This window comes from Molothrus aeneus, chromosome 4 (assembly GCF_037042795.1).
Source record: "Molothrus aeneus isolate 106 chromosome 4, BPBGC_Maene_1.0, whole genome shotgun sequence".
Classification (NCBI taxonomy): domain Eukaryota; kingdom Metazoa; phylum Chordata; class Aves; order Passeriformes; family Icteridae; genus Molothrus; species Molothrus aeneus.
This window is the reverse complement of record NC_089649.1, coordinates 40,794,854-40,808,345: the sequence shown is the minus strand read 5'-3', so window position 1 is coordinate 40,808,345 and position 13,492 is coordinate 40,794,854. Positions and strand designations below refer to the sequence as shown.

Below are 13,492 nucleotides of genomic sequence, written 5' to 3'. Positions count from 1 at the left end.
CTCAAATTTAGCTATTACAATGAAGTCCTGTTGCACACAGGGCTGCCTTTTTATCACCACTTAAAATCTAATTAATCCGTATTGAAGCACAAAGATTTCTGTTGTGTTTTAGGGTGAGGGGTCATAGAGCCCTCTTTGTTCATCCTCAAGCTTGTAATCATCAGGCATTGGGATATAATTTTACCAAGCAAATTGGAAGGTAACAGATCAAATCCTTATCGGAAAGCCTAACTCATGGTTTAGTGAAGTCCTTCGTCCTTTATGTGAAACTTTATATTCATGAAGAACAAAAACGTGTTTCAGAGCTTGCAAAGGGTTAATAGCAAGGGCTTATATTTGGGGCAGCAGAGACCTAAAATCATCACAGCTTCCACCATCACTCAAGGTAGCAGTTGGTACAGAACTGCTGGGGAGACCTTTCTCCGCAAGCTTTCAGGACTCTCCTCTTACAATGGCCTTAGTCTATCAACCAGTGATGCAATTAAGTGGCATATTGGTCTCTCTGTTGGGATGGGTCCTGTCCTGTCTCACCACCTATCTACCCCAGTGGAAAAGCCTTAACTTGGAACTAAATGAACTGGAGATCTGGACCATGGGACTCTGGCAAGCTTGTGTTGTCCAGGAAGAAGGCGGAATGCAGTGCAAGGACTTCGATTCTTTCCTAGCTTTGCCTCCAGAGCTCAGGATTTCTAGGATTTTGATGGTTTTTTCCAATGGATCAGGGCTTTTGGGCCTTTTGCTCTCAGGATTTGGGTTGGACTGTTTGAAAATTGGTGAAAGACAACAGGAACAAAAGAAACGGTTGTTGCTGTTTGGAGGAATGCTCTTCTGGATATCGGGGATTACAGCTATTGTCCCGGTTTCCTGGGTTGCCCATGCCACAGTCCAGGAATTTTGGGATGAGAATATACCAGATATTGTTCCCAGGTGGGATTTCGGGGAAGCATTGTTTGTTGGCTGGCTTGCTGGATTTTGTCTTATATTAGGAGGATCCCTACTTAATTGCACAATCTGTTCTACTGAAGTCCATCCATCTTCAGTCCATTATGCAGTAGCAGAACAGCAGGATCAGTGTCAATGCTTGGAAACTGAAACAAGGCCTTAAAATGGGAAGTTTTAAGCAGTACAGCAATACTGCCCTCTCTTTTCCAAACCCTAGTGCAAGCCAGAAGCTTGTTCCGGTAGTAATTCAAAGAACTCTTTGTTATGCAGCTGATTTTCTAAATTTATATCTGTTTTCTTCATAAACTGGTATTGGAAGCTGGTATGTTTTCTCACCTGTGGAACTGCTTAAAACTGTTTCGCAGCAAAATGCTGAGGTGTTCACAGACTGTACGCAAAAGGTGCTTTTGCTTTCTTAACTGCAGTGTAAAATCCTGAAAATGAATATGCATGTTCTCTTACAGCTTGGATTTTAACCAAAATGTGCTTTCTTTTTTATGTAACCAGTGAAATAAGCCACAAAGTTTGACTCCCTGTTGCAATTTTCCACTTGACTGATGCAGTGACATATGAACTTAGAGGAAATATCTGATCCTAAACAGTCTGAATACCTGCATTGCATAAAATGGTTTTTCTGTGTATTTGGAAATAGTAGGTTTCTGAAATTGTAGCAAGCTTTGCAACTGTCTTTTTGTGCATGGGGTGTGATGGTGTGGGTGCTTAGACCCAGCAAGCTGTGTTCTTCCAGTCTGCCACATTAAACTGCCCATACAAGTTATTCTAAGTGTTTCTGGCACCTGCATACTTTGTGCACCAAAAATAGGCTGAGAAATGCTGCTTTAAGAACCAGTGTAGCTATCTTCCTCTGACACAGGTCTTGAGTCATTATGCATCCTGTCTGAGGTCCCTTAAGTTCCATTCACTCATGTTTGGAACATGTTGCTGTATATTTGACATTAAACATATAGCATTTAACTAGCCACAAAGCAGACAGTATCATTTGCTCTAAGTGAAAGTGCATCAATGTGATGATAGAACTTAAAAACAAACTGAGATGCCAAAATCAGCAAAATTGCCGTAATGCTTTAGCTGATTGATGAAAAACCAAGTATATGCTTTTCTTAAAAAAAAATCAAACAAAAAACTAATGAAAAGTGAGCCCAACTGTGGCCACACCATTCTCCTACTGCTTTACCACACCATGTCCCAGTCCCCCAAACACTGCATGTGGAACCAGGCAAAGCAGGAGGGAGGGGAGAAGTAGTTCATACTTCATAAAGCATTGTTTTAACTTGTGCTTATTTATGACAGTGTATGACAAAGAACTGAGCTGAACAGTGCCTGCAAAAGCCAATGGTTTTGGGCTTCTGTGATTGCAAAAAATGAACTTGGCAAGCAGGCACAGGCTACTGTTAGCTGGATTTCTGATATCTGTGCTAGGAAGGATTTTAACTGATACCTGTATCTACTTACCAGGCTGGAAAAATCTCAACTTAGACATAAACGCACAAGAGCTTTGGAGCATGGGACTCTGGCAAATGATGTAGGAACACAGTGTAAAGATTTTTATTCTTTCCTAGAATTCAAGATTTCCATGATTTTAGTAGCTACATAGAATGGACTAGGACTTCTGAGCCTTGTGATCTCCAGTCCTGGTTTGCACTGTCTAAAGATGGAGGATACAGTGCAGAAGATAAAAACCCTGTTACTACTTGGAAGAATACTCCAGGTGAAGTCTGGAGACCCTGTCCCTAGTTTACACTGTAATCCAGGAGATTTGGATAGTGGCATCCCAGAGATTCTGCCCAGATCAGAATTAGGGGATGCCCAGATAGGAATTTGTGGATTTATTCTAATTCTAGGGAGATCTCTACTCCTCTTCACAATCTGTTTATCACCTGACCGTCACTTACGAGAGCAGTATCCAATGGCAGATATACAAGATGCCCATCAGCATCTGGAAACTGGAAATGGAAGACTTAAAAAAGGGCAGGGTGGGCTTTCTAACATCTTGCTTGCAGTACAGTAGGAGACAAAGACTTGCTGAACAGACAGGTTACTGTTTACAGGAGCAGGGGTGGGATTCTTTCTTACCGAGTAGTTCCTTTAATCACTACTTACTTCCACTTTTAATGACATGAATTGATGAGCTATGGCAATTTAAGCCACCGCTGTATTTCTCCCAAGTCTGATAAATGGCAGATTTTGTTTTTGTGGTATGACTTGGAGGAGTGAGTATAAAATTTTTAATCTCTAGGCCTGAATGGAGACTTGACCATATTTTAAATGGCAGAACTCCTACCGGGGCTGCTTTATGTATTTTTTACAAAAGAATATTAATTGAAGTCATAAAGAGTTTGTATCACCAGTTCACCATGCACTACACAAACCTAATGCAGTTCAAGCTTAAATGAAGTTTGCTGGGCCTGTATCATTTACAGGAAACTAAATGTTCTCAGACATTATGTAATGTAATGCAAGATTCTCCATTGTGAGAGACAGAGAATATGACCACCTCTATCCCTGCCCAATCTCTCTCTCTAAGGAAAGCCAGTGTTTCTGGGCAATAATGAGCTGTTGTCTGGAGGAGACTCAGCCATGTTCATTGCAGGTGCAGTTTTTCCTTCATGAATGTAAAGAACTAACTGAAGTATATGAATTAGTTTCCATATAACTTATCCTTACAGCTGTCAGTGATTGATGTGAACTTTCTATAAATTGCCACGATTTTACATTGACAAAGCTGTAGCAGCCATCTGTTTCTGCAAAGACAATATATATAGAGAGAAGAGCAATAAAAGAACTAAATAAAACACTAGTCTGGAAAAGAGCTTTGTTAAAAAATGTATTTTCCAATCACTGAAACACATGAAAAGTGCAGAGACAAGTTAATCTATGTAATGTACTTGCATACTCTTACAGACAAAATTAGAACAGAAACACATTCAGAATATAACCTGATTAAATATTTAGTTCAGTCCTGAGCATTTGATATTTAATACAGTATAAACATAGCAATAGTAAAAAGAAAAATAATCTTAAAATTATTTGTGTTCTATTACAATCTGCTAAACTTTGCTCATTTGGCTAAATATTCTTGTACCAGTAATATTTACTTTTTGATATATTCAATGCACTGACATTGGTACCTGGAAACAGAACTAATTACATTCGTTATATCCTGCTGTGCAGGGTAAATTTCACTCCAAGAGTAATATTTATCACTTTACACCGATGGAACTTTATTTGAGTGTAATATTTTAGCTTATTCTATTGAGTGTTTCAAGTGTGCCACACTGAATTAGTAAAAAACCCCAAACTCCAAACCCAGAATTGTTAAAAGCTGCCTATAAAAATGTTCAACTTTACAAATCTGGAAAATGAAGAGCATGAATATGTCTGTCTCTCATTTTTAAAGGAGTTTTGTAAGCCAAAGCCAGCAACACTCATGGTTTTGACTTCACCATATGCTTACAAATCAGACAATAATACTTTTTTTGGAAAATTATTCAACATTTGAGAAAAACCAGTTAACTGGGCAAGAATTTAGACACTTTTAAGTATTTTTCACAATAGCATCCTTAATGACAAATACTTACATGGCCAGAACTGAACTATATTAAACAGAACATAAATAAGACTGTAAATAAATAAAAAGAAAAATCATAAAGTAGACCTCTAAAGATCATTCTACAAACACCTTATATAATCAAATTGAGAAGTTGAAAGTGTCCACCTTCATTTCACCTCTACATTAAATAATTCCAGATTTTTTTTTAATTGACCTTTCAAACAAACATGAATGTTATCTCAAACCAAAGATACAAAAAACAAATGGGGCCTTCATAAAGGATGTTGAATCAGTCATCTTGCTCAAAATAGCATGTTTGGCTTTATATTTCAGTGAACTGATGTATTTGTGCATAAGAAAACCCTTGGGTGTTACACAGACCTGTCCTTACAGAATTGTCACTTTGAATCTAAGACAGCTGCTACCATATTTTGGTTATATTGTTTCCATTTGCTCAGCAAGTAATTATAACATTTCTGAAAGATGAAGTTCATGCAATGTGGCTTGTTGCTTGGGGAAGAAAACTGTAGCCAGTGAATGAAATACATCTGAGTGCAACATACTAAGTAGAAAATGAAATATTTCTGTTCTCTGCAATATCCACCTACTTACACAGTATCCACAGAAGATGACCCCAACTGCTTTACCAAGACAGGACTGCTTCAACACCTACATCCAATGTTCTGAACTGCTAACAGAAGGCATCCGAGTTGCCTTCTGATGAAGGAGCCTGCTAGGAAGGAGCACACAAGACATTTGAAACAAGCTGTTCACATCTATTCATTAAACATGTGCACCCCCAACTGCATACATGGTCAATTCTATATTTTAAAAACTGTTATTTATTGTACCAAAATTTGTGCAGCCTTTTAGTAAGGACCTTTTTCAGAAAATGGTTTACCTTACCAACAGGACTTCTGTTATCTGAGTTAGCATGTGAGAGATTTTTTTCTGGTATAAATACTTTCATGCTGCATCACAGATCTGCAAACCTAGCAGACTCCTTCATTATTCCTAGCTGGCAATCAGACAGCCCCCTTGGACAAATGATTAACAGAGAAAAACTCTCTGTTTTAAGAGCACAGTGGGTATAACTATTCCAATTGCAATGGTGGTATTATGAATTTGATTCATCCTGTTCAGAAAGCAGCTGCCCCTTTTGGTAGTCTCAAAGTTAAGTTTTTAGGGTTACTTGTCTGCCTTGCCTTTCTCACTCTCCCGCAGATACAAGAAACCTTTTAGTGCAGGTTAAAGTACTGTACATTCACAAAACTAAACTCTGAACTCTGTATCTTCCTACAAAGTATTAAAAAAACAAAACCAGAAAAAATTATTTTCAGAAACAAAATTACATCGTGGATGATGAATCTAATCAGCAGCTGTTGTGAGGCAGCCTGGATGTTTTGGAAAGGAGCTTACGCTTGTGGTTAACTTTAAACTATAAAAGTTACACTCTTGTACAAAAGTATTGCATGGCAGAACAGCCATTTTCACAGTCTGCTCACATGAAAATCGTGAAAAGATAAACAATTGTCTGTTGAACATAATTTTTCTCAACACAGTGCAGTTCAACAGGATATATGCTTAGTGTACTGCCTTTGTTCCTTTGTTCCATCTTTACAAAATAAAAACACAGATGCGATACACACAAACTGTACAAAATCAGCATCAGCATACCAAAATTAATCTACTTTGGTTTTCTGGTTGTTGGGTTTTTTTGCCATTTTTTTAAGCTTACAACAATTCAGTTCACTATATTTTACAAATAAACATATCAATAGTGAATGTAAAATAGAAGATCTTTGAAAGCACATCACTGGAACTACAAAGCTCATCTGAAAAGAGATGAACAAGTGGAAAAAACACTTCAATGAAACTGCATAATTATACATCATCAGCTGGAAGGGCTGGTATACTGATCTTTGCTCTTGTGAAGTATGCTATCTTCTCCCTGAAATTAGAAAAGAAAACAAGAGATTTTTTTTACCATTTGTGGCATGACTTCAATGTTATCTGCTGTAGAGTTGCTAATGTAAGAGCAGAATTCTTTAAAACACAGGTTTGGAAAATACACATAAAATTTATTTACAACAAATGTAGCATTCTGACACAATTACCTTCTTACGCAGATTTATGTAAAAAGCAGTTCCAGTTTTGAAAGAGAAAAAAATACCAGTATTTCATTAATAACTGCACTGATAAGACTGAAATGTAGTTCCAGTCACTGAATTTCCAATGATGATATTTTCAGTAGGGGGATGAGAAGGCAAAATAAATCATTTTATCCTGACATGGGAAAAGGCCAAGCGGGGAATAGTCGTGTCTGGGCAAGACTCAGAGCAGCAGAATTGTCAACCCATTCTCCAGCTGCTTCCCCTGTGCTGTTTCCTTTTCTGTCACCTATGAACTGAGACATTACTGAAGCATAACAAGTTTACACAGGATTGCTTAGCAGCAGACTAGAAAGCAGGAGAGAAGTATTGGGGGCTTAAAAATTAAAGCTCAGAAGAGTCATTCTTCTTGAGAGCTTTAAAAATGACTCTCTGTGATTAGTCTGAGGCCACAGCACTGTAACAAGTCCAACTAGCAGGGCATGCACAATTCAGCCTCCAGAGGTAAGTATTTATCCAGAAGACTAAACCATGTTTTTTGCTGGAGTTTCCATGAAAAACAGTAGCTCAGAGCAAAATCAACCTAAACTGGCTTTCTCTTCTTAGTTGTGTGGTGACTAGAAAATAAAGGAAAATAGAGCCTTTTGATATCCTTCTTGCAGGGGAATGGGGTTTTAGGCATTATTACACATTCCTGTGGATTTAGGCAGCAGTCTGTCTGTGATGATGCTTAAATGACCAGCACTGACCAAAACCCTTTCTCAAGATATGCACAAAAAGTGAAATCTTCAGGATGCTCTGAATTTCAAACTGAAGATAAATTACTCAGCTGAAATACATCTTAGCTGAGGAACCCCTTTCCTTTCACTCTTGCTTTGGTTCTGCATCACTTACAGCTATGGTTTGCAATACATGCTGCCTCACAGGCCCCTACTTGCTTATGGATTTCTCCAACTGCTCACAAAAGAAGGTTAAAAAAAGGGAAAGAAGTCTCAGCAGCTGACTTAAATTTCCTATAAAGGAATCAAAAATTCAAACTTGAAAAATGTGTGGTAACTAACAAAACAAACCAAATTAACTTGCAGTACTGTTTCTATGTGCAAGAGCAAGCATTGAAACATTGCATTTTTCAATCAATAGATGTATATTTCTTTTTATATTTAAGTGTGGCCTCCAGGCTGCAAGTCCTGCCACTTACTGGCCGGTCTTTTAGGAATTTAGACTAGTGAGGATTAAGGTTTAAGATAAATAGTGCTCATTCTGTCTTATGCTAAGCAAGAACACTTCATTAATTGCTTCAAGTAATTGGTTGCTTCACAACCAAAAAGAGAAGGGAAACAAAAGAGAGGAGGGATTCAAGATCTTTCTTAAATACTAAGTCTTGAGCAAGGCACAAGTAGTGGTTAATGAGTTTCCTGATGAGCTGTATCCTGTCCTACTTCTCATTGAGTGGCCATTTGTTTCAGGCCCTTGCCATCACTGGAAGAGCTCCCATGACTAAAAGCCCACAGTCAACCTGATGTGGGTGAGGTGAGCTACAGCAAGAGCCACACACGTGCCTGCCTATAGCAGATGTCACACAGGGTATGACACTCCGTGCCTGCCTACAGCAGATGTCACACAGGGTATGACACTCCACTCAGCTTCCTCACCACCTCTGAACTGCCACATGAGCAGGTCACTGAAGCCTGGCCCTCTGAAACTCCAACTTAGAGCCATGTTAGAAATCTGTGATGTTTCTGGCAAGTCAAAGCCATGTGGACTTTTTACTAATACTACAGAGCATGTCTGGTTATACCTAGAAACAGTTCATGTTACTTCACTACATTAAAAATGGTATGAAAAGCAGAACAGGCCATACCTGAATGACTGCACCTGCAGTGGCACTTTCTGGCTCTGCTCCCGTAGCCGGCACACATCCTTAGAAGCCTTCCTCATCAATTTCTCAGCACTTAAGCCTTGTTTCTGCTCTTCTTTTGACTGTTCAGCCTGTATCAAGAAAAACAATTGTATTTTGCTGATTATGAACAACTATTAATTTCAAAGAAATGAGAGATGCTTCTGTGTTGAGCAAAACACTTGGCAGTGTCATGTTTACTGTTAATGCTATTAAAGGTCTTTTCCAGCCTAAATGAATCTATGATAATCTCTATATAAAAGGTCAGCAAGATAAAAGACTGACATCACAAGCCTAAACCATGGCTGTGAAATAAACCAATGGGGCCTTTCCTAAAAAAATAAATAGAGCAAGTTCTGTGCCATCACAGGTGGCTACTAGGTTTTGTAAATTCTGATATTTCTTAGAGCTGTAGTTAGACGATACCTAATATTGTATGAGCACAAGTTGTCTATCCAAGCATCTTTTTAGAACTGCAAGCCACTGATTCTCTTCCCATATAAAATACTTCTATTTCCTGACAAAAGCTCTCAGGAAAGTTGCCTATACCTACTCTAAAGTGACGGACAGAAAAAATAGGGAAGGCGTGCTCTCAAAACACATTTTCAGGTTTTGTTGACCATGTTAGCAAGGAACATGAACTTTTATGACTTTAGTCATGACATAGTACCTATTTTGCATGAGACTCACTTCTTTCATTTGCATTGTAGAGATGTAAAAGCCAAGGCAAGTGAACAGAACACCAGTGGTAACAAGAGATCAAAGGTCCTTTGTGAGCACTGCTGAGCAGCTATATACCCCACAGTAAGTGACTGAATTTCTGTACCTCAGTATTGCCAGCTCTATTACTTATGTCTTTACTAAGCATCAACAGGACAGCTTCAGCTGTGCCATCCACCATTTTAGCAACAAGACTGCTATTAATAGCTGTGCTTTGGCCTTAAAACTTTATCAAGGATTTCTGAATATCAATATATATAAATCAATATATATTCTGAATATCCAATAATTTGAACAGTGACTCTTTTTAGGTGGGCAGTCACCTGAAATTCTTAGATAAATGACCCCCATTCCTACACAGATGAGTTCTGTAACAAATGCATTTTTGCCCACATCACATGTGGGGTGCATGGCATGGGCAGTGCTCTTCTAGACTGCAGAGGCTGTCAAACAAATGTTATTTATTGTATTTTGAATTTTGTCAGCCATTAAAATTCAATAGAAGCAGTTCACATTCTTAAACAGCTATAAAGTTGCAGAGACTTTAATTTTTGATTCTTTAGAGACTTGAAAATGCTGTTCATTACCTCAAATTAAAACACATTTGCAAGGCTGAAACAGCAATCTTCAAAGCTAGTTTGTGACTTAGAAGTTCATGTCCCAGTTCTGAATTCAACCCAGTAGACTCCTAAACAACAAAACCAACTAATTCAAAAGAGCTAGTCCACACTATCAGTTTCATACTGGGTAGTTATAAGAAAGCTGCTCACAGCAGGATAGTGGTACCCTCTGTCTGTTGAAACGCACTCTGGTTTCTATATGAAAGTGTTTTACATGAAAGACAACCACCCTTTCAAAAAACTCACTCAAAATCCAGTCAGCTTGTACTGCTGTTAACTTCTTCAGTCCCCAACTCCAAAATAGCTTTGATTTTAAAATGAAATTAATCTATAAGTATTGTTTTCTTTATTAGTTAGTGAACATAAATTTGCAATCTACAACTGGTAATGTCTTAATTAATTTCACTTATGTCACTGGTCATATGATTTACCACCTCCCCTAATGAATATTTACCATCAAAGCACTAAACATAAATATTTCAAAATTTTCTAATTTATCCTTCCCTAACTATACATGAGATTCTTATGATTACAGCATTTCATGTTTAAGAGCATAGATGACTTGTTTTCATACTCTCTATTACCATGTAATAGGTAATCCTTTTTTCATTTTTGAATCCATTTATTTTTTAAATATGCTCTATGAGAAACCTGGATTTCAGCCCAATGTCTCTAGTAATATGCATATGAGAAGGTATGTACATAACCATAATGTTTATATTTACATTATGTTCTTTGAGTGCTTTATATAAAATACAGAAAATCACACTAATACAAGGGCCAGACATCCAATAAGTCCTAAAATCTGGAACATTTTGTGATGCACCCCCCTGCCCCCCCCCCCCAGCAACAGTATGATCTCAGATTCTTTAAGTGACCTGAAAACACTCATTCACAACACTTAACACTTATCTACCAAATATAAGTGTCAGATAGGAATCTCTCTATCTGGGATTAGCTTAAGCTTAAGTTAGTTTAAGATGACAAAGAAGAATCACTATCAAAATTAGAGCTGAAATGCTATTTCCTGTCTTGTTCTTCTGTGGGTTTTATATAGAAAAAACAGAATCCAAAGAAAAACTAACTGTGCTAAACACCAAATCATTGGGACAAAGATACAAATACCAAAATATTGGTATTAATGACACAGTTACATATTCCCTCAACATAAATGATGTACTAAAAAGAAATAAAGAAGATATTTACAAGAATCTTTTTTGGATATAAACAGCAATAGTACTTTAGAGGACACTAGGTGTCTGTAAACTTACTTGTATGAGGATTTAAGACTCAAACTTTGAAACCCTGTATGATTTCTCACAAATATCCAATCTAAGCAAGAGAAAATGCTTCTGGTGCACAGAATTATCTCTGTTTTCTGATCTGCAGGTATTAGTGGGCATTACATACTTGCTGCACTTAGGGAGGTGTGGAAGGAATGAGAGGGAAGGTATGGAGTCTGAGGATCTGGCTTCAAGCAGAGTAACTAACTGCGTGCTAGCAAGCAGCCACTGATTTTTAACATCCCCCACATCAGTGGTTTCATTTTTCACTTGAGACTCTCAATTTCTCTGGTGTTTCCAGCTGCTGCATTAGTCTGTGCCATTATAATGCCTGCAGGATCTAAGAAATAATCTATGACAATGTTCTCTAGGCTGCTGTGTTTTGCCAACCCAAGGGGAAACACTGACAACACAGTACAGCGCTCTCAGGGTTGTTTTGCTCTGCAGGGGAAGGCTGCAGTGATTTTAAGGGTAGAAATATTTCTAGAAACTTTGTAAGCACTCTTCAAAGAGGTGGAGTGGCCGTGATCATTGTTCTGACTTTTACCTTGAGAAGGAGGACTTAAATGCTGTGCTACTGCCCGCATATATTTTAGGAATGTGTATTATTACCCTTATTGTTCACCAGTGAGTGTAATGATGTTGATCACTGACACGAGCCATACAAAATGTGACAAACCTACCTCCTGCCTTGGAAGAGCCAGCTGAAATAAAGCACAAATCTAAAGGATTCATAATATGAAATGTTGCAGAGGCATACTCTGTTCTAGAGGGAACAGTTTTAGAATGGGAGTAGTTTTAAATTAAACACTCAGAAAAAATAATTTCTGTCCTGCATCCAGTATTAGATATAAACTAATAAATTCCACATAAATTTAGCTATGCTTCTTTTCTATAAGTTACTATTTTTATGAGTTAAAACTTGGATCAAATGAATATAATGGTAAAAAACCAATACAGTTACACTAAGTTTAAACACTACACTATCTTCCCCCATTTTGCCCAGTGTTTTTCAGAACACTCATCAATGTTTACCCTAAACTCTGGTAGTGTTTTATAGTAATTTTAGTACTACACTAACTATAACCAACAGTAGATACCAAAAAGTGGGACCAGAAGACACAACAGGACATAAATGTAGAATTGGGAGAGCATGCTGGGGAGAAGTTTTATTTCCTAAGGTATCAGTCAAGGACTTAAGGAAATATGTGGTGCCATTACATGCATTTTTCTACTGTGAATTTGGCCAATCCATAAATTAATAATTTTTTGAACCTAATTTTTTGAAATTTGCAGCATTCAATGTTTTATTGAAAACATTTTTACAGTTTTTGAATGTCATGCTATGTTTGCTTGCATTTTACCTGCCACCTGTTCAATTTTCTACTTCTCAGTGAATGCAAGACCATGATTAATTGCTCTCTTCCACCTCACTCATGGTTGCATGGACTTCAGTTGTAGCTACTTAGCTGTTCCTTACACAGAAATTGTTTCTTCCCTTGACCATCCTCCTTGTTGACTCTCTGCAATTTTATCATCCTCTTTGAAAAGGGAAACCAAAAATGAACTATGTTTATGGTACAGGCATAATAATATTTAGACCTTAAGGCAATGATATGTTTTGTTCCAAGTATTTTTCTTAGCAATTCCTGTCGTATTTGCTTTTTGACATCTGCTGATCCTGTGATGTTTTTGTTTATGTTTTGTCTCTCATATGTGGAGTACCTCATTCCTAACATTTCCTAACAAAGAGCTCAGCTTTGTAAATGTAAATATTAGGATCATCCTTTCCTCTTCTACACAAGGCTATTTACTGACATTTAGCTTTAAAAAACAACAAAACAAACAACTATTGCTTACATATGAGGAGGGCCTCTGCACCTTGTTAAAATGTTCCATTTTTACAACTCTGAATAACCTGGTGTATCAAAGCTCAAGTCTCTATCAACCATAAAGAGCTAAGGAGCACAGATCCTTCCTGGCTGTCACTCACAACCTCCCCTCATTGAAAACTGATGGACATTTACAGACTTGGATGGGAAGGGGGCTCCAGAAGGTGTCTACTCCAACCTCCTGCTCACAGTAGATGATACCAAAGTAGTCAGGGTCTTGACCAGTTAGGTTTAGAATACCTCCAGCTGTGCAGGTTGTGTGGGTTTGTTTTACTTTTTTTACTTAGTTGGGTTTTTAACTCCTCCAAAAACCTCTCCAGGTACCTATTCCAGTCGATGATCTCCATCTCCAAACAACCTCCCAAAAAACATAATAAAAGCCCCACAACATCTAACTTATTAATGTATCTTGTTGGAATTTTCCACATTCTAACTTCTCACTGTTGCATCTCATTC

The 13,492-nt window shown here is 37.7% G+C and overlaps 2 protein-coding genes and 1 pseudogene across 2 annotated transcripts in view; 2 read left to right on the top strand and 1 right to left on the bottom strand.

The window, feature by feature from the left end:
- The first annotated feature begins 451 nt into the window (after positions 1-451).
- Positions 452-1,105, top strand: LOC136556018 (claudin-22-like). The gene has a single exon (XM_066549066.1). It carries the CDS (start codon positions 452-454, stop codon positions 1,103-1,105), a length of 654 nt encoding a protein of 217 aa, XP_066405163.1.
- Positions 1,106-2,324: 1,219 nt separating this feature from the next.
- LOC136555830 (claudin-22-like) lies at positions 2,325-2,971 on the top strand (annotated as a pseudogene).
- An 803-nt stretch (positions 2,972-3,774) lies between these two features.
- WWC2 (WW and C2 domain containing 2) overlaps positions 3,775-13,492 on the bottom strand; it is a 95,485-nt gene continuing 85,767 nt past the window's right edge. The window contains exons 22-23 of the mRNA XM_066548312.1: positions 8,486-8,613; positions 3,775-6,464 (exon numbers count right to left, since the gene is read on the bottom strand). Coding sequence (XP_066404409.1) covers positions 6,398-6,464; positions 8,486-8,613 — 195 coding nt within the window. The 3' untranslated portion in view covers positions 3,775-6,397. The remainder of the gene's footprint in view (positions 6,465-8,485; positions 8,614-13,492) is intronic.

What these genes read in the sequence shown, in the direction of transcription:
- LOC136556018 (XM_066549066.1), top strand. Translation starts at nt 452, where the DNA reads ATGGCCTTAGTCTATCAACCAGTGATGCAATTAAGTGGCATATTGGTC.